The following is a 21,192-nucleotide window of genomic DNA, read 5'->3' as shown; positions in this document are numbered from 1 at the left end:
CCCGAGGGATTACGCTATTTTAGCATAAAACGCGGAAAAAAACTAATAAATGAATACATTTTACCTCAACGTCATTAAATGTCCATGAAATGCGCGGGAATGTCTGAGTTGTTTTTACGTTGACGTCATTTCATTTCGAATTATCCGTTTTGGGGCCGAATGACGTTTACGCTTTGCCACGGAACTCGCATATATAAAAAGGTGTTATAACAGCACGTGAGCGCGATAATCTCTCTGTTAACACACGTTTTCTCTCCTGTTAAAACACACCCGAAAAGTGACAATAACAGGAGTTTTATGCTAGAATTGACAATACAGTGATACATCTTTAGTGTTTCAATAGTTCAGACATTATAGAATACAAACATATCTCATTATACGTTTACAACATGGCTAATATTACCAAGGGTGAAAACATTTATTTAAGGACAACAAAGCAATCATTTTTGAATAGCCTCAAATGCTGTAGCAAAATTCAGTATATTATTACAAAAAGGTGATCATTTTTTTTTTTATATTGTATCGCTTCGTAGAAATGATTCATTATTACTTTTCTGGTTATAAAGTTACCTTAGTGTGCAGCTTATTTTTATTTCGATAAATTACATGGTATATTAATACGTTAACGCAGCTATACATATTTATTTTATGCTTATTGGTGAAATACTGGAAAATAGCAGTGAGATATAAATCGATATCACTCACAGTGCCGAACTTGTTTTTTTTTCCAGATAAATTATCTCCCTTGAAATATATATTCTTTAATTACCTCCCTTTGCTGCCTTTAAAATTACTGGATACTAATACTCAAGCCATACACGAGTCATGAACTGCTAGGCAATCCTATATAGAACAGGCTAGCTATATAATTAAATTTGCAAAAGAAATAATGTTACCTTTGTCAGCTTGGTTGCTAGGCCTTGCCATAATTTCATGTAGCTACAGATATATGTGTGTTTCCTTTACTTTTTTTCCATTGGTTCACTATCGTGTGGTAGATTTTACTGGCGACAGCACATTTAGTTGGTTGTTGTCTTAGTTAATTATCACAAGACATCAACTCAACCTTACGTAATATGCCAGCATTTACTTTCCCACTCCAAGCCCAGCTGGCAGTTGTGTTCCAACTTCCATACATTTTGTTATGCTATGCAGCTCCTAGATCAATATTTCCTAGCTATTTCTATTGAATCCATGATGATATTTAATTCTGCAGCTTGATTTTCCATGGACATACGCATATACCACAGTTGTTTAGATTTTTCGTGTTGTTTTTTTTAATCTGACCTTTAGCGTGTATTTTGGTAAACAAAGCAAGCTTCCGGTTATTCAACGAACTGACGGACTAACCCGAAAAGATTTAATTATGCTTCTACTTAACTACCGGCATTTGTCAATGTCTCTGTTAGCAGCGGACTGTGTATTTTTACACAAAATATTTAAATGCAGTTTTTGTTTGTCGCCTTCTGTTTTTAAAAACAAAATGGCGTCGTGTTGATTTAATGAACCTAATCACCAATATTCGATATTAATGTGCCTAAGTGTCCATGGTAATTTAGCGGATGTATCATATGTAACACGGTACCTTAAATAAATCCGAATTTCGTCATAAAATATTGGATTTATATGAACATTTATGCACGTAATAAACAGAAAATTCGTTGATCTTCACAAGCTAGCATAAAATAAAAAGAAAATTTGTTTGTTTGCAGTGAGATATCGAAATATATCATCACCGATAAGGGAGACAATTCTGATATTTTCACTCAATATATATATATTGTAATTATGTCCGATCCGTTGGGATCATCTATTCTATTTAATCTTTGTGGGAGGTAACAGTGTTGATAAAACCAAGCATGTTATGACCGACAAGGAAAGTCACATTCAAACCACACAGCCTACTATAGAACTCTCCGCAAGGAAATAGAGGAACGTGTAAAATAAATGTACCAAATGAATAATAATAAAAGTAAAACTACTCTTCGTAAAGTTATGGATCACGAGTATTAAAAATGATTGTACATGTAAGACCATGGGCTGGCTTAGAATGTCTATGTAAATAATAATGAAGACCTATCTTATGACCTCCGTTTAAAATGTTAATGACAGTAAATTAGAAAAGCCGCTCATGTTTTGTTGTAGGCAAAGGAAGCCCGTAACGCCATTCTTCACAGTGCAAACTATGAGCTACCTGAAGGCAAACTCCATGATTATATAGACTTGTTTAAAAGCATACTTGAGATCAGAGAACAGAATGGAAGAGCCCCCCTTTACGGTCAACCAGGAGTTCAAATGGCAATTGATCAATTGAATGAGGTAATTATGTCTGATATTTTGTTTGAAAATTAATGCAATATTAAATATAAACAAGAGCTATGTATCACATTTTCTTTTAAATGAAAATAGCAGATACATTCGGCTAATAATGCTCATGATTTTAAGAAACAAGATGTGATTGTGTAAATATAGTAATCAATTTGAATTAATATTGGAAAGCTTTTGATATTCAGCGAGAAACGATTCCATACGTCTACACAGTTTGAATTATTTTTTGAGATTCAGAACGTGGAATTATTTTAATATTTGTCTACAGTTAAATTATAACAGCAAAATAACTTACCCTTGATTCGAGAATAAGATCACGTGATTGGCAGTCCTATGTTAAACTATTGAGCTAACCCGTTCGGAGACGCCGAAAGTGGGACCGTGACCACACAGGGTGTCATGCTTTTAAAAAAGCCTTGCTATATCCCTCGACAAAATCGAGTTAGAGAATTTTACACTTTGGATGGGGAGTTCGCTATCATGGCTATAAATTGTCTCACAATTTTAGTAATCTTTGTAGAATTTAGATAGATAATACGATACCGCGAGTTGTCGATTTATGTTTCCTACAAATTGTTCCTAAGTTGTGACAAACAGTACATCGAATTTTCATGATATCGATATAATAGTTATGTCACTTGCATAATACTAGCTTTTTGTAATAATATCATTTATGATTGATGAATGATTTAATTTTGTATTTGGTTATCCACAAAAGAGGCTGTAAATATTCATGTTTTGAACATTTATTCGCGGATGTAGGCGCAAGCGATTATGAAGGCAAAGGATTGATTCATAGAATGATGATTTACTATTGATGTTATTACTGATATGATATAACTGTACTTAAGTTTTATTTGCATTATTATCTATAAATATGTATAGATCACAACTGACCTCTGACCCTGACCTTAGACGAGTTTATTTTCAACGGGTAGTCCAATAATCGGATTGAATTTGCTATACCAATGTATGAAAAATATCAGTTTGATTAAATCAGAAGATGAATGGCTACGACAGCTGGTAGAGCAGTCAGATGTCGGATCTGCATAAAACAGATTAATAGTATCCCGTTCTGAAGTTTGTCATTAAATATTTTCTTTTTTAATAATTTAAATTTGATTTATTTAGCTTTATTTCTTTTTTTTCTTCAAAGTCTTCAACTTTGGATTTGTTTTATCAACTTATTTCAATGTTAAATCAGAAACCGAGCTAAGGTTATCTCAATTCGCTCTTCTGTTGTTTCTTCTGTTTTAAATGCTAATACATATTATTCATCTCTTTTCAATCGCCACTATACAATGGCATGTTTATCGTCGAAGACAAATTTTTGCTAAGCTGACTGCTTTTTGTTAATATGTTCTTCAACACGAGCATTATGTGCACAGAAGTAACATATATGTTAAAAACGATGTTTTTAAATATCTGAAATGGAGTCGAACCACGGACTGACATATCCTGCATATATTGTATAATTTGCATATTTACCATTTAACACTACTAAGGCATGCAAAGACATGAAAAACGCACTACGACACACTAAGGGATGCAAAGACAGACACAAAGACACATTTGTATATAAATCGGAACACAAAGAGATGAAAATACAGAAATTGTAAGTTGTCAAATTATTTTTTTATCTATCGAATATAGTTATCATTTGATTTCGGAGTGTATATATAATCAATGATTATAAATAATAAATAATATATATTAAACGTTTTAAAAGGCTACAAATACACTAGACTTCGACAAAGACATACAAAGACACACAGAGACGTGCAACGACAGATAAAAAAAAATATATTAAAAGGAAGGTAGGTACATATTATAAGCTATACATAGGCGTATATTTTACGGTATAAGGTACGGGATGACTTAGACTTAAATAAGGTATTAATTACCGAAATGGCCGGAACGGTAAAATACCACAAGTAGAAAATAGCAGTGAAAGCTGTTAACGTTAAATAAACTTTTAATTAATATCAAACTGATAGATTAAAGCTTCATGTATGATGATAACACAACTAACTAGATTCTATGATAAGTTGTACATGTGTTACTGTTTAATAGTTTCTTTGGAGGGGTGAAGGTTGATAACGTTCATTGGTGGTACGCTGCTCAAGTGCCGATTAATAATTACGATTACAGTTATATGAAAAGCTAAAACTTTTGTACTCTTTTTACAGTGACTTGTATTTAAAAAGAACGTAAAGTATTATGTACTAGTATATATATGTACTGTTCTTTGTTTACCAAAATAAACGTAAGCTATTGACTGACGGATTTTATTCACTTACGGATTCCATGACTTACGGAAAATGTTAATATTCTATACTAGTATAATAGTACTGATATTTGTATACATTTATAAATACTGTCATTGACTGACGGATTTTATCCACTTACGGATTCTATGACTTACGGAAAACGTAAGTATTTATAACTGTTACTTGTATAAAATACTATAATTATACTGTTGTTGACTGACGGATTGTGTCCACTTACGGATTTCGTAACTTACGGAAAATAACCTTGCGGATCAAACATGCGATTAACCCAGTGTCCGTTCTTACGGATGGAAAGCCGCCATCTGAAGGGGAACGCTGTATTTATAACCTTTGCAGCATTAATTTCCGTAAATTGTAAACAGTCTAATCGAGTCCGATCAATGAACGCGACTTACGGATTTTCTCGACCAATGAAAATGTTCCGCAAGTCTCAGGACGCTGATATTCCAGTTCCGTACAAAACTTAGATCCGTAAGCCGATTTAACTAGGAAACTGTTGTAATTGTGTGTCCTGTACCATTAGAAAAGATACATTTTGGTATTAAGCATGGATAATGGTATTACAAAATACTTATGTTAGTTCAGAATGACTTTGGGTAAATCCGTTGTTTGTTGTGACTCACGGAAACAAGGTCCGCATTTCGGCTGCACTTCAAGTTAAATTAAAGCTTCTCAGGTAACTCGAAGACAGTTTTACATAAAGTTTAATAGAAAATCCATTAGTTTGTTCTTAGATTTATGTGTAGTTTGCATGAGAACAGCTCATATGTTTTAAGTGAAACAGTAAAATCGTTTGTCACTGGTTTCCACGACGGGGTAAACACTTCCCCATAGAATATAAATATCTTCTCAAGCTTTTTATACAAGTACTTGCAATAGTTTTCAGAGAAATGAATGAAATTGAAATCAGTTTTGGTTTGGTTTTCATTACTGTAAACAGAAATAGTTTATTGATATCACTGAATTAGTGACAGGCTGGTCTCTGTCAGTGTACATTTGATAACACTTCCCCCTCCTTTGCCTCAAATAATCCTCCTGGATTATAGTTCAATATCTTATTAATATATTAATGAATAAGTTAAAACACTTAATTTAACAACTTTTTTTTGATAATAGCAACAAGAACTTAATCATTAAACTCACCTGTAAAACGTTTAAACAAATCAACAAGCAAATTTTAAAATGAATAACACTGGCAGTGTTAAAACTGTCACGTCCATCATTAAAATTTCTTACAGAGTAACTGACACTGTTTTCCCCGATAACATCACTTCAAAGGTTAATATTTATATTTGAAATATATCCATACGGGAACGTTATTACAATAACACAAACATGCAACAATAATCGGTTTAAATGAAACACCATCTCAGAGTAAGTCTTACAAATGTTTGCAGTTTCAACTTCTCGAAATATTATAATAACGACCTTGATCACTGTATTTTAAAGAAATATCCAACATATTCCATGGTTTCTAGAAATAATGAGCAACTATTGACGAATATTTTACCACTTGCGAACTTCAACTTACTCGCGATATGTATAAGTACATTGCATATTATATTCAACACATGACACATAATCACTGACTTGACTGAATACAGGTTAAATTATGATAGAACATCCTTTCTCACGCTTTGGTTAACTATAACCTTCTGTGTTTTGTCCACCCTAGCTTTTGTTCACTTTTAAAAAAAACTGCACTGTATGACCTTACTTTGTTCACAGTCAATCATAATGGCTCTATGTAAGAGATAATCGAAGCGGAGTTTGTATGTCACGCAAATTAATTTTTCCTGGTCGGGTTGTTTTCCTAATGTTTTCTAAGCTTTGCACTTGTAACTGCTCTGCCATCGATGGTTCACGTCCACTAGCTATTTCCCGTAACATTTGATACATGTAAAATCTGGATCTTGAGGCTGCTAATTCATTCTCTTCCTTTTTACATTTAGCTGAGCCTGGTAGTGCTAGGAAATTGTACTTGTCCAAAAGGTAAATTCTGGACATAGTACAATCAATTTCACCCTCTAAATTAGCTTCTAAGCGCATTGAAGCATACTCAAGCTCCAGAAGTTTTCTCTCAGCTGACATTTCTGTCCACTTGTTAGGAGGCCATTTAAAGTTCACCTCTGATATCTTAAAGACACCCGCCTCACTCCAATCTCGTCGTCCGGGTGGACACAAGGGAAGTACACCCGTTATTAACAAGTCTTTGGCTTTTTCTGACCAAGAACTCCATTCAACCACATTATTGTTTGTGTCTGTTATGTCATTGTTGGTATTTACTGTTCTTCCATTGTCTTGTTCTGTTTCATTTCCTGGTTCATTGTTGATTTTAGGGTCCATTTTGTTTGCGTCTTTAAGTACTTTTCGTTTTGGAATAATTATCCTTCTTACGTTTCCTTCAGTTGTTTTTACTACTTTGATTTCTCGATCTTTTTCAGCAGCTGTACCTTCATCTTCATCTTCCCTCTTTCTCTTACTATCAGACCCTAATAGTTTACTTACTATGTCTAATTCTCCCAACATATTCATTTCACTGGTTCTTTCATCTAGAAGTGGTGTCGCAGTACCACTGTCCTGTGTATTTGTAACATTATTTACTTCTAATACTTCCACGTTCTTTTTGTTACTGTTTATGTCATTGTCACATTCATCTTTGTCACTCTCTTTTTCACCTTGATCTAAGACATCTCCTTCCTTTTGACCTTTAACCGATAAATTCAAAGGTTCCTCTTGAATTACCTGACTCCTCTGTTGTTCAAGATCTGACACATTGTTCTGATTATGACCGTTTTGTTCCTCACTTTGTTCTGCATTTTCATTTTTATGTTCTTCTTTGCTGTTAGACTTGTTTGCGTTATCATTTGAGTCATTATCTTTCATTTTATTTTTGACTTGTGAGGTTTTCTCTGATAATCTGTATGTTAGACCATCAGACAATGTGTTTAGGTATTTTAAGCTTACCGTGCAATTCCTACCTACGTCCGTTGTATTTATTACATTTTTCTCTTTGTCCATATCCATTTTTATTAATTTTGTGGCAGTGTATTCGTCTCTAGTGTTTTGTTTATTTTCTTTATTTTCTTTCTTTTGTTTAGCTAACCTAACGGCCGATCTCCAACCTGCTCTCCAGTTATCCCTCTTTACCTGACCGTCTTCCTGCCTTTCCGTCTACCTTATTACCAGACGCCTGGCCTCAATTGCTTCTTGTGCAGACCATTCTTCCGCATGTGATATTTTGACGTAGTCTTGTGGATAAATTGACAAATAAAAGCAATTTCCTGTTGAAAAGAAATTCTTAGGCAGGCTGTTGGTGGTTGCAAAATGTTTTTGCTTACAGTGTGTCAATAGATCCCCTGGCCTGGTAAAAGTTCTCTCGTGGTCACACCACGGGCAAAGAACAGACAATCTCCTATGAACTTTGGATGTTAAATGTGCATTTAACTCCGTCTTGCTAGGGTAGGTTTTCGGACAAAGCCAACACTTGAACATAGTCTGAAAATAGAATAAAGTAGGTTTACTTAAAGTGAGAGAACGAATTATGTTATGAATCAGCACTTAGATAAGCGTACATGATGCTGGATATCGGGACTGGACTTTGTTGTTGTTATTGTTGTTGTTGTTATATTTTGAAACATGTATGTATACATTCGTATATTTTTATATATTTACTTATTTATTTGTTCCAATATACTTTTAGTTATTTTTCTAGACTGTGATAAAGTTTGATATTTCAATATTGTTATAATTGTTGTTGTTGTTGTTGTTAATTGTATTTTAAATACTGCCTACATGGACATGTTATTTATTCGGTAGTCGAAACGCGTTTTTAAATATGCAAATTCGCGCATTCCGGTAAGTCATTTGAAATTACATTTAGACTTGTGATCTCTCTCTTTTAATCCAAGTAGGTACATTTGTACCCGAGTATGGCCACAGCCTGTCGACATGAAAAGCCTTAGGTCTCTGAGATTTTGAACGCTTCACTAAACAAATTAAATCATCCATGACCCTAGTAATAAGATATGGACCTTTCCATTTATTAACTAGTTTTGAACAAATGCCCTTGTGCCTAGTTTGGTCATGTAACCAAACACACTGCCCTTCCTTAAAAGTTCTCTGTTTTGCATTTGTATCATAATGCTTTTTCTGATAGTTGACAACTTTGCCTATATTGTCCCGGGCACAGTCATGGATATCTTCTATCCTTTCTTGTAAATCAGACACATAAGAATCTTTGTCGATAATTGGGTTTTCTTGTACTGGTCTGCCCACCACAGCACTCATTGGAAGAATAATTTCCCGTCCAAAAACCATTTTGTTCGGAGATACTTTTGTGCTTGACTGATTTGAACTACGATAGGCCATCATGACCAAAGGAAGATACACATCCCAGTTATTTTGGTGAATCTGACAATATTTGGAAAGCATGGATAACAAACTTCTATTGAACCTTTCTATATTTCCGTTGGCTTGTGGCCTCATACCTGAAGAATGAACCTTTTCAATATCAAGATAATTACATAATTCAGCAATCAGCCTGGACTCGAAATTACTACCCTGGTCCGTATATAATTGCAAGGGAACACCAAAGCGACAGATAAAATTGTCAACCAAGGTTTTTGCTACAGTTTTCGCCTCCTGGTCTGGTAATGGAAAGCTCTCAGTCCATTTAGTGAACCAATCGGCAATAACAAGAACATATTTATAGCCAGAACTAGTAGTTTGAAGAGGACCCAAAATGTCCATCATTATTCGTTCCATTGGTTCGCCTACTACATATTTACCTAGAGGTGCTTTGTTCTGTGTTTTAGACAGATTGCGGGCAGTGCATACATCACACTTTTTGTAGTAGGCTTTTACACTGTCTGTTATGCCAGGCCAATAGAAGGTTTGCCTTACTTTATCAAGAGTCTTATCAAAACCAGTTGCCCTGGTTCACTAATATTACTGTCCTCCTGTGCTTCTTCACACTCGACAGTCTCATTTAACTCTTGTTGCCTAGCACACGCTTAACAAGGCATCCGGGAGAGAGCATCTGCATTACCATGACTCTTCCCAGCCCTGTGAACAACAACAAGGTTGTACGTACCAAGTTCCTGCAACCATCTAGCAACCTGACCAGTAGGCGCTTTAAGGCTCCGCATCCAACTTACAGAAGATTTGTCAGTTCTTAGCAATACTTCCCCGTCCGTACAAATAATGGTGAAAGTTTTTCAAAGCTACAATAACTGCCAACAATTCTTTACGGGTAATACAGTATGCTTGCTCGTGTTTGTTCATTGTTTTGCTCATATAGGCAATAACGTGCTCTTTGCCATCTTGCTCTTGTGATAAGATTGCCCCAACTGATTTGTCGCTAGCATCAGTGTCCAAAATGAATTTACAGTCCATACGTGGATATGCAAGAATTGGAGAAGTTGTAAGAGCTCGCTTCAGTGCATCAAAAGCTTCTTGACATTCGCTTGACCAGCAAAACTTTGAGTTCTTTTCACACAGCTTATGCAAAGGCCTTGCCAGTTCAGCAAATCCCATTACAAATCGTCTGTAATATGACGCCAGTCCTAAAAAGCTTCTAATTTGCTTTGCATTGGTAGGGACAGGCCAGTCTTGAACTGCCTTTACTTTACTTTTGTCGGTTTGTATGCCATCTTCAGATACAGTATGACCTAAAAATGAGGCGGACTTCTGGAAAAACTGACATTTGGATGTTTTAAGCTTAAGATTTACTGACTGGAGTCTCTTAAAAACATTTTCAAGCCTCGTTAAACATTCATCAACTGTCTTGCCAGGTGTAATGATATCGTCCATGTACAAAAGAGATTCTACCCATTGACGACCCCTGAGAACATTTTCCATCAGTCGTTGGAACGTGGATGGGGCATTAACAAGACCAAAAGGCATTACTTTGAAGTGATAAAGACCACCAGTTGCTGTTGAGAAAGCTGTTTTAAATTTATCATCCTGGTCCATCTCAGTTTGCCAGAAACCTGAGCACAAGTCCATAGAGTTGAATCATTTGGCTCCAGAAAGGGAATCAAAACACTCGTCTACCCTAGGAATGGGATAAGCATCTTTCACGGTGGCCTCATTTAATTTTCTATAGTCCACACAAAATCTTGTTGACCCATCTTTCTTTGTAACCAATACTACGGGAGAGGACCAAGCGCTATTCGAGGGCTCAATTATGCCTTTTGACAAAATCCTGTCAATCTCCTCCTTCTCACTTTGGCGTTTTCCAAATGGTTGTCGTCTGGGTGCTTGTCGTATAGGATGTGCATCACTGGTGTTTATTTTATGCTTAACAAGATTTGTACACCCTAACTCGTCTGATGACGTGACAAAGATATCTTTATATCTGTAGAGGAGATCACCCAATCTTTGCTTGTCATCATCATCTAGATATGTAGCACTTCTTTCTAAGAGCTCCCTTACATGGTCGGGGGGTACTCCTGCTTGTCCTTCATTTTCATGGACATTCACATTTGCACAATGGTACTGATCAGTTTCAACCTCTTCATATGATGCTTTGCATTTTGCTAAGTCTATCCCTGGACATAGTAGAACTGACTCCTCACTTTTATTGACAATACCTATACTGACGTCGGAACTGTGAGGATTGACAATTCCCTCGATCACGTTAATTGACTTTTCAGAATTCATGTTCCTTGAGCCCTCTATAAAGGCACTTTTTGTCATCTCTTCACCACCAGGAATACTGACCTTTACATATGCATAAGACTGAGGGGGAACTTCTACCATTTCTTTAACTGTAACTCTACATATCCTATCGGGTTCATGACATGCATAACATTGTACGCTATCCCCTGACAAAAATTTCAGTTGCAACTTTCCCATGTCCCAGATACTGACGTATTTTGAAATGAAATCTTGACCGATTATGCCATCTACAGTTATATCACACACGATAATAGGATGCTCAAAGTGGCTTTGACCTAATCTTAGATTGAAATTATCACGACCATAAATTTTAATATTGGAACCGTTCACACCTTGCATAAATAAATTTCTTTCAGTTATTGAGTCTTGTCCTACCCTATCAAACATTTCTTTTGACAGCAAAGTAGCGGTGCTGCCACTGTCTAGCAGAAAGTTTATTTGCTTTCCGTTATTTTCTCCTTTCACATAATGACCATTATCGAAGTTTGCTCCATTACTAGCAACCTGTCCAACCCTGTTATTGCTATCCTTTATCTTATTACTTTCAGTTTTAACATCTTCTATTGTTTTAGTTTCTTTTATGTCATTTGACTTTTGGTCTTGAAGTTCATTTGATTTTAAACCACCCTGATTGTCAGGTCTTTCATCATGTGACCTAGCCAACTCTCGACCTACAGAGAAGGCATCATCTCGTTTCACGAAGCGTGATTGACTCCTTCTGATTCTCGTCGGCCATGACTGACAGCATTTGCTGTCTTCTCAGGACAATTTCTGAAGAGGTGTTCTGTAGATTGGCATATGTAGCATCTTCTCTGTGTATCTTTTGGCTTCTGATATCTTCTGTTTTCGATCTTGTCAAGCCTATACTGAATGGACCTTAGGGTTTTCTGTATTTGGTCATTGTTACTATCCGTATAATCCATTTTTGTTCTTTGATAGCCTTCGTTCTGGACATACCTTACGGTACCTCTGTGCCTAGAACTTCCGGATGTGTCTCCAAGTAATTCCTCATACCTTTCAACAACTTCAACAGCCTCTGAAACAGTTTTACAATCACGATCCATTACTCTGCACTTCATTTCAATAGACAGTGCTTTGTAGAAATCAGATCATCTCCAAAGGCGGCAATAGACTCCCCATACAATTTTACTCGACCTTGAAATTTAGATAACCATCTTGACTGTTGTCGCGCACTACGGAATCTTTGCTCTAATGAAGGTGCAAGGCGCTCGTAATTACCTTTTGCAGATGCAGGGAGACTTGTATAAAATACTCGTCCTTGACCCTTCAGGCTTGCAGCCAAGGTGAGAAACATTTCTTTTTCAGTCCATTGGCCAAGTTCTGCACAATCCTCAAATTGGGAAATATATTGTTCCCAGTCCTCATCTCCAGTATATTGATTCGGTTTAATAACTATTGAAGGTCTTGTTGGTCTATAGCAGTAACGCATTTCTCTGTGATCAAAAGAATGTCCATCATCGTGTCCGTCCTCTGAGACTCTTCTGCGACGTCTTGGAGATCCTTCCTCATCTCCATGGTCACAGGGGGCTTTCCTTGGCCTTAACCTATTACCGTTTATGGTAGAGAGAGATAACTTAAGTCTTTATAAAACGTCAATATTTTGTTTTCGCAAGATCCGATTCGTATAGCTTTTCTGTCCGAAATCGTCAATGTCCTTATCTGCCTGTCGCCAAATCCGTATTCACACAAGTTTCCGAAATTGTAGACAAAGTACAACTAAGTATTACTAAATTAGAATTTCTTTGAAAGATATTAAGGATTCAGTTATTGTTTACACGAGTAATTTAATTAGAAATACTGTCCGGCTGCGTATTCGCGGTTCTAGATATTAGATAGAACTAATATCCGTGCTTCTGACACCATTTGTAAGCTATACATAGGCGTATATTTTACGGTATAAGGTACGGGATGACTTAGACTTAAATCAGGTATTAATTACCGAAATGGCCGGAACGGTAAAATACCACAAGTAGAAAATAGCAGTGAAAGCTGTTAACGTTAAATAAACTTTTAATTAATATCAAACTGATAGATTAAAGCTTCATGTATGATGATAACACAACTAACTAGATTCTATGATAATTTGTACATGTGTTGCTGTTTAATAGTTTCTTTGGAGGGGTGAAGGTTGATAACGTTCATTGGTGGTACGCTGCTCAAGTGCCGATTAATAATTCCGATTACAGTTATATGAAAAGCGAAAACTTTTGTACTCTTTTTACAGTGACTTGTATTTAAAAAGAACGTAAAGTATTATGTACTAGTATATATATGTACTGTTCTTTGTTTACCAAAATAAACATAAGCTATTGACTGACGGATTTTATTCACTTACGGATTCCATGACTTACGGAAAATGTTAATATTCTATACTAGTATAATAGTACTGATATTTGTATACATTTATAAATACTGTCATTGACTGACGGATTTTATCAACTTACGGATTCTATGACTTACGGAAAACGTAAGTATTTATAACTGTTACTTGTATAAAATACTATAATTATACTGTTGTTGACTGACGGATTTTGTCCACTTACGGATTTCGTAACTTACGGAAAATAACCTTGCGGATCAAACATGCGATTAACCCAGTGTCCGTTCTTACGGAAGGAAAGCCGCCATCTGAAGGGGAACGCTGTATTTATAACCTTTGCAGCATTAATTTCTGTAAATTGTAAACAGTCTAATCGAGTCCGACCAATGAACGCGACTTACGGATTTTCTCGACCAATGAAAATGTTCCACAAGTCTCTGGACGCTGATATTCCAGTTCCGTACAAAACTTAGATCCGTAAGCCGATTTAACTAGGAAACTGTTGTAATTGTGTGTCTTGTACCATTAGAAAAGATACATTTTGGTATTAAGCATGGATAATGGTATTACAAAATACTTATGTTAGTTCAGAATGACTTTGGGTAAATCCGTTGTTTGTTGTGACTCACGGAAACAAGGTCCGCATTTCGGCTGCACTTCAAGTTAAATCAAAGCTTCTCAGGTAACTCGAAGACAGTTTTACATAAAGTTTAATAGAAAATCCATTAGTTTGTTCTTAGATTTATGTGTAGTTTGCATGAGAACAGCTCATATGATTTAAGTGAAACAGTAAAATCGTTTGTCACTGGTTTCCACGACGGGGTTAACACTTCCCCATAGAATATAAATATCTTCTCAAGCTTTTTATACAAGTACTTGCAATAGTTTTCAGAGAAATGAATGAAATTGAAATCAGTTTTGGTTTGGTTTTCATTACTGTAAACAGAAATAGTTTATTGATATCACTGAATTAGTGACAGGCTGGTCTCTGTCAGTGTACATTTGATACACTAGACTTCGACAAAGACATACAAAGACACACAGAGACGTGCAAAGACAGATGAAAAAAAAATATATTTAAAGGTAGGTAGATACATATATATAATTAATGTTTAAACGGTGATTTTAGAGCACATTTATTTGAAAAAAAATAACAATGAATAAATAAAAAAATGCTAAACATTATGCTGAATCGTGACACTGTTGAGACATGTATCGCACGCACACACACACACACACACACGCAAACACGCACACACACACACACACACACACACACACACACACACACACAAAACAAATTACAAAAAATTTACTGTAAAATTAGTTTTTAAACTTCTAAAATGATTATGATGTGATTGTTGTGTATATTTGTTATCAGCAATAAATATTATTTTAAAAATATGAACTTTATAAAAGGCTAGAATTGAAATAGATATGCAAAGACACACAAAGAGATAGAGGATATTTGTTTGTTTTGAGTGAATATGGAATATATCTCACTGAGAAGTGAGAAAATTTCAAATATTTTCACGAGCGCGTAGCGCGAGTGAAAATGTGAAAATTTTCTCACTTCGAGGTGAGATATATTCTATATTCACGAAAAACAAACGCATTTTCTTTTTATTTTATGCTCAGTTACGTTGAGATGTGCATTTTGCAATTATTTTAGTCTCAGCGCGGGAAACAGACGCGCGTAAACAGACATGACGTCAGACGTGCTGTGACGATATAAAGACGCATGCAACATAAAGTTCCATTTTGTTTTATTTTTTGCTGCATAACGGTATGAAATTTTTTTTAAGTAAAATAATTTTAATCGAGAAATATACTATAAAGAACAAAGTGCGGCTACAATTTTCATCCTGTTTTAAGCAAATAATTTAAAATTCATACACTATGTAATGAGGGGGCGGACCTATATCTCTCACAGTGTGAAAATATAGATTTCATATTTTCACAGTGTGAGTGATGAAATATGAATATATTTAACTGATAGAATACAGTATTTCATTAGTTAGCATAGAATAAATGCAAATATGTTTTTGATTTTAGAGTATGTGCATTAAAAGTAATAAACGAGTGTTGTTCGATAAATTCGTGGAATTTCTTAAAAAAAGACGAGATAGTCTTGCGAAATCGGCGAAATATTACTTTCGCTAGAATAAATTATATTAGAATATACTGAACAATGACTCTTTACATGAAAATAAAAACAGTTCACGCTTCCTTACCGCCGGTCAAGCCAAGCGAACGTCGGACTTTTCCAACGTAATCACCATGAATGTCATCGCATTTTCTGTGTCTATTAATCCACATCCTAAATGCTTCCAGATACCAGTCTACACTAAAAGAACTAATTACGTCCCTGGTTGCCTGGCGTAACTCATTTATGTTATTAAATTGCCGCCCTCACAGGCAGGCCTTAATTTCAGTCAACTGGTGCCAGATCAGGTGAGTAAGGTGAGTGCAGTAAAGAAGACTGATCTCCAAGAGTGTGGATGTAGACCGATGCGCTGGGACTTTATCGTGATGCAGAATTATTGTGTCTAGTTCAATCCCTGGACGTTTGCGTTTCAGTGCATCAACCAGATCCCATCATAGCACCTGTACTTCACAGTTTCAATGAGAGGTTTTGAAATCACACATTATGCTAATGACGATTAATCCAAATATTGAATTTTTATTCTAATGTAGATCTAATGAAATAAACTTATTGACAATTAAAAAATAATGTGAATTAAACTTGAAGCTTAACTCAAATAATTATTATTAATATACCCTGGAATAATGATTGGCATTTACGGTGCATCCATCTCTTACTTTGTGTTCCAGTATCATCCCTCGTCTGTCCATGAAGTACATGAACATTTCCTTCCCCATGCTACGCTGAACTCTTGCCTTCTTTGGTGGCGGAGTATTCCAAACGCAAGATTCAATCTTTGTCTCGGGATAGTAATGGTGGACCCAGGTTTCATCTAAAGTTACAATCCTGTCGAGAAAAATGTCCCCTTCATCATCGTAACGGCGTAAAAACGCATCCGAACACCTAACAAGCCTTTGCTTCTCATCTTCCTTTAAGAGGGGTACTTACTTTGAACATACCCAGGTCTTCGGTAAGAATTGTGTGAACAGTTAAACGCGAAACATCAAGTAATCAGCAATAGATCTGACCATTGTCCGTCATCTCCTGAACTTTATCTCGAATAGACGATGTGACAGCGGTGGTCTTCCTTCTCTCGCATCATCCCTCAAAGAGGTTCTTCCCTTCCTAAAACGTTCATGCCATTTGTACACAAACGATTGACTGCATTTGTACGAAGTATTTGACTTTTCCATCTGTTGTAGAGTTTGTTTCGGTGTCTTGTCTAAGCCAACACGGAAATTTACCATTGTCCGCATTACAATGTCATTCTTTACAGACGTCATTTTGCGCATAGGGCGTTCTTGATAACAACGTAAAATTATCACGCAGCGGCCGAGGAAATAACTACAATAACAATATTTTACGGAAATGACGTCATAACGCCCACTAACATATTGCGCTATTGCGCTAAATTTGGACAGTCAGAAAGACAAAATTTGATATCAAGTTTCAAAATGTTATGGATAACTTTTTCACCCCCGGCGATGGGATATAAGCGGGCATCAGTCGTTACCAATAATTTTAAGAATATTTCAAATACTGGTTTTATGCATCTTATTTACAATAAGCAGTACTGTGTTCATGCCAATTTTGACAAGATTTCGTAAAGTCTTAAAGATTTTAGAGCAAAATTCCACGAATTTATCGAACAACCCTCGTAGATATATCTGTACAGATATAAATAACGATAATCTTTGTACAAATAAGAAGATATTGTCATTTTTGTACTACACTGCAACATGCACATTATTATTTTCATGTATATTTTTAACCATGTAAATATATATGATACACATGAAATTGTGTTATTTTGTATACCAGCTATAGTTATATGAGATTATATTTAGCAAACTGTCAGCAGAATGCAGAATTTAAAGTAACCAATATGGATCACTAATAATGTTTGTTCTTGCAATTTGTCACATGAAGTCCCAGTAATTACATAAGTACATGCACTAATAAAAAAGCCATGGATCATTATTGGACATATTTGGAAGACAACAAGAATGACAATGTTCTAACAGATTTTATCCACTGAATGACATGTCCTTGATCTGTTTACACCGGAATATGTATCTCTTCTAGTCTATATACCCATCTCCTGACACCATCGATTCTTACCCTCAGATCCTTGAATGAGTTATGGCATAGCCTAGCACATATCCAAGTGAAAAACACCTGATTTTTCAGCACAGTTCAGCGTATGCAAACTATCTGGAATATTTATATGCAGTTGTAACAGTAGTGACATACAGACAGAATACCTTTCAAAGTGCTTTTAAAGAAAACATTTCTATGTCACAATTTACACTACAGAATCACAATCACATTTTAAAAAAGTAAACTAAAGTATCTAGACTACACCAGTTGTAATCAATAACTGCTAAAGCAATTCCATCAAGTACGAGGTGTGTTCGGAAAGTTCCAAGACTGTGATCATATAAGAAAAATCAGACTAGAAGGGATGTTGTATAGAAAAATCTCAGGCACATAGATTATCCATACTTGTGATTGTGTACAAACTTTTATTACATTCTAACTAAAACAATATGAGATCCAGAAATATTAACTCTCACAGTATAGACTGTTGGTCCAAGGCAACTTCATTTTAAGCACAACGTCAAGGTAATGTCACTCCTTTTCAAAGTAACATCCACTAACCTGCACACATTTCTCGTGTCGACGAACCCAAGAGTCCGATACATTTTTAAACCATAGGTTATCGAGGGTTTCCGACACTATCTTATGTGCGGTTGCCATCCCAGTATCACACGACTCTGCAATCTCGCGTATCGAAATTCTCATGTCTGTATCCATCACGGGTTTCCAACGCTAGCCTTCCCCGCTCCAACTCTAGGTTTCCCTGCTCTTCTGTCATTCCCCGTTGATGTTCTTCATTCTTTAAACCATTCAATAAGACAGCAGAGTTGTGTCTGTAATTGGTACAAATTTGGTTTTTGTATTTTTAAAACATACGAAAATATCGATAAAACACAATTCGCTAAGGTTCATGGCTGTCAGTTAACGTCTATATTTAGGTGTATCTACATGCGGGTATAAAACGTGTTATCAATAAATGCTGTTAAAAGATCCTTTGGAAGCAAAGAATGCAACCTAGCAATATCAGACTGGGTTTGATTGAGTCTGTTCATGAGAGATAATGATATGTGCAACACCTATCACACCTCCTTAACCGGCTGAAGCGGAACTCCATGAACTAAATGGACCAGAAAATATAACAATTCTTAATCTAAAACTAAAAGTAAATTGGCAATATGGCACAATTTGTTTACCTCACCGTTTCAAATATGACAAAAACTAAATAACATAATAACATAACATAATAAAAACAACATCATTAATGGGCAACTCATTTCACTGTAACATCTGACTTTCTTATCGATCTTTTTGTGTCTCGGTAGCCTTGTGGTAGAGCGTCCGCTTCGAGTGCGGAAGGTCGTGGGTTCGATCCCCGGCCGCGTCATACCAGAGACGTAAAAATGGTACTTGTAGCTTACTCGCTTGGCGTTCAGCATTAAGAGGATAGTGCTAGGACTGGTCAGCCCGGTGTCAGTATAATTTGACTGGGTGGGGTATCATGCCACGTGTTTACGGCGTGATATTCTAGTGAGGCATCACTATAAAGTTGGGCATTGTGCTCACTGCTACAAGTAGACACCGTCGTTTATATGACTGAAAAATTGTTGAAAAAGACGTTAAACCCGAACACACACACATTTTGTGTCCTTTGCATGAAGTGTTAATATACCTAGAGTAGGCGATCCCTTTGACCAAAATCTTATATTTCATCGTCCCATTTATTGACGTCTTATTTGCACAAAACGAAACTCTAAAAAGTGTAAGCGCAAATTCGACAAAAGCACATTCAAGAAAAAATGGTAGCAATGAGACAATTGGGCCCTCCATGGATACATAATGACACATGAAAACGTATTCGAAAGAGAAAAAGAGCATATGACAAGGCCAAACGTTCTCCAAATGAACATCAGTAGAACACTTAACAGCAAATTAGAAACGAAACTACACAATTTGTACGAAATTAAAAAGCACACCTTTCACAAAAACTATCAAACAAACTACAACATGACACCCTTAAAACACCCGACTACTGGAAGTAACTAAAACATTTCATATCATGATCAAAACACATCTGTTCCAATGTTAAATGATAATGGTATTTTAGTCACAGCAGATACAGATAAAGCAAACTTACTCAATAATCCCTTTTATTCGGAAACGTTAAACGGTAAGAATAAAACACTGCCACACATGCAAACCAGTACAACCTATCCAAAACTTAACTCAATTAGCATTACAGAAGAAGAAGTAACAGAAACACTCAAACCACTCTCAGTAGGTAAAGCTGTAGGCTCTGATAATGAGCATAACGGATCCTGAAGGAGCTAGCAAGACCACTTTGACAGTTTTTCAACATTTCCATAAACTCTGCTAGAATGCCATCCCAATGGAAATTAGTTCATGTTTGTGTTGCTTTTACAAAAAATGATCCATAGTTTCTTACTACATACTTATATCGTTTCTTAGCGCAATTGGCAAAGCACTTAAAAAATCATTTATAAGCATATTTTAACTTCTTTTTAGCAAATGACACTTTCTCAGCTCTCCATTCTTGATTTGTTCTCAATGGCTCAACTACCATTCAACTTGTTTCTATATATAATACTTCAAGCAATAGATGAAGTCCGCACATTCTTCTGTGGCATCTGTAAAGCTTTTGACCGCGTATGGCACAAAAGTCTTTTGTTCAAGTTGGAATCTACTGGTATATCTGGATGCCTAATAAATTGGTTTCGCGACTATTTGTCAAAGAGAAAACAGAAAGTGGCTCTTCCTGGAGGTGTTTCTCAAACTGTGTATATCTCAGCAGTTGTGCCACAAGGTTGTATTCTTGGTTCTCTTCTTATCATCGTCTTTATTAAGAACATTGTCCTCAATATCAGATCAATTATCAGACTCTTTGCTTGCTATACAATCTTGTACATTAACGTTGACCAGCCAATCACTACAGCCGAAATCTTAAATTTGGTTCTGATTAAAACAGGATATGGACAAATAAGTGGCAGGTTGACTCCAACCCATACAAAATCTCTTCTCATTTCTCGTACAATTAACAAACCTTCATCCTTCGTTATATATTCATGGTGTTCCGATCAACGAGGTGATGTCTCACAAGCATCTTGGAGTTATAATTTCAAATGACGGAAACTGGAATGAACGCACGGTATGAAAACATATCAACATAATAAGAACCTTAAAATTAATTCTTGACCGCAATTCTCTTAAAACTATCTACTTGTCTTTTATAAAGACCCTTCTGGAGTACTCTGGTGTCATGTTGGATAATAGAACCCAGCATGATA

At 35.8% G+C, this 21,192-nt stretch overlaps 1 protein-coding gene across 1 annotated transcript in view; it reads left to right on the top strand.

Annotated features, from left to right (window-relative positions):
- Window positions 1-2,085: 2,085 nt before the first annotated feature.
- LOC128553182 (uncharacterized) overlaps window positions 2,086-21,192 on the top strand; it is a gene marked incomplete at its 3' end in the record, with an annotated part of 53,940 nt that continues 34,833 nt past the window's right edge. Inside the window, exon 1 of the mRNA XM_053534300.1 lies at window positions 2,086-2,319. Within this exon, the coding sequence (XP_053390275.1) occupies window positions 2,296-2,319 (24 nt within the window). The remainder of the gene's footprint in view (window positions 2,320-21,192) is intronic.

This window comes from Mercenaria mercenaria, unplaced genomic scaffold (genome assembly GCF_021730395.1).
Source record: "Mercenaria mercenaria strain notata unplaced genomic scaffold, MADL_Memer_1 contig_3565, whole genome shotgun sequence".
In the NCBI taxonomy this organism is placed as follows: Eukaryota; Metazoa; Mollusca; class Bivalvia; order Venerida; family Veneridae; genus Mercenaria; species Mercenaria mercenaria.
Note: the sequence above shows the minus strand (reverse complement) of the source record. Positions and strands in the feature narration are given on the sequence as shown.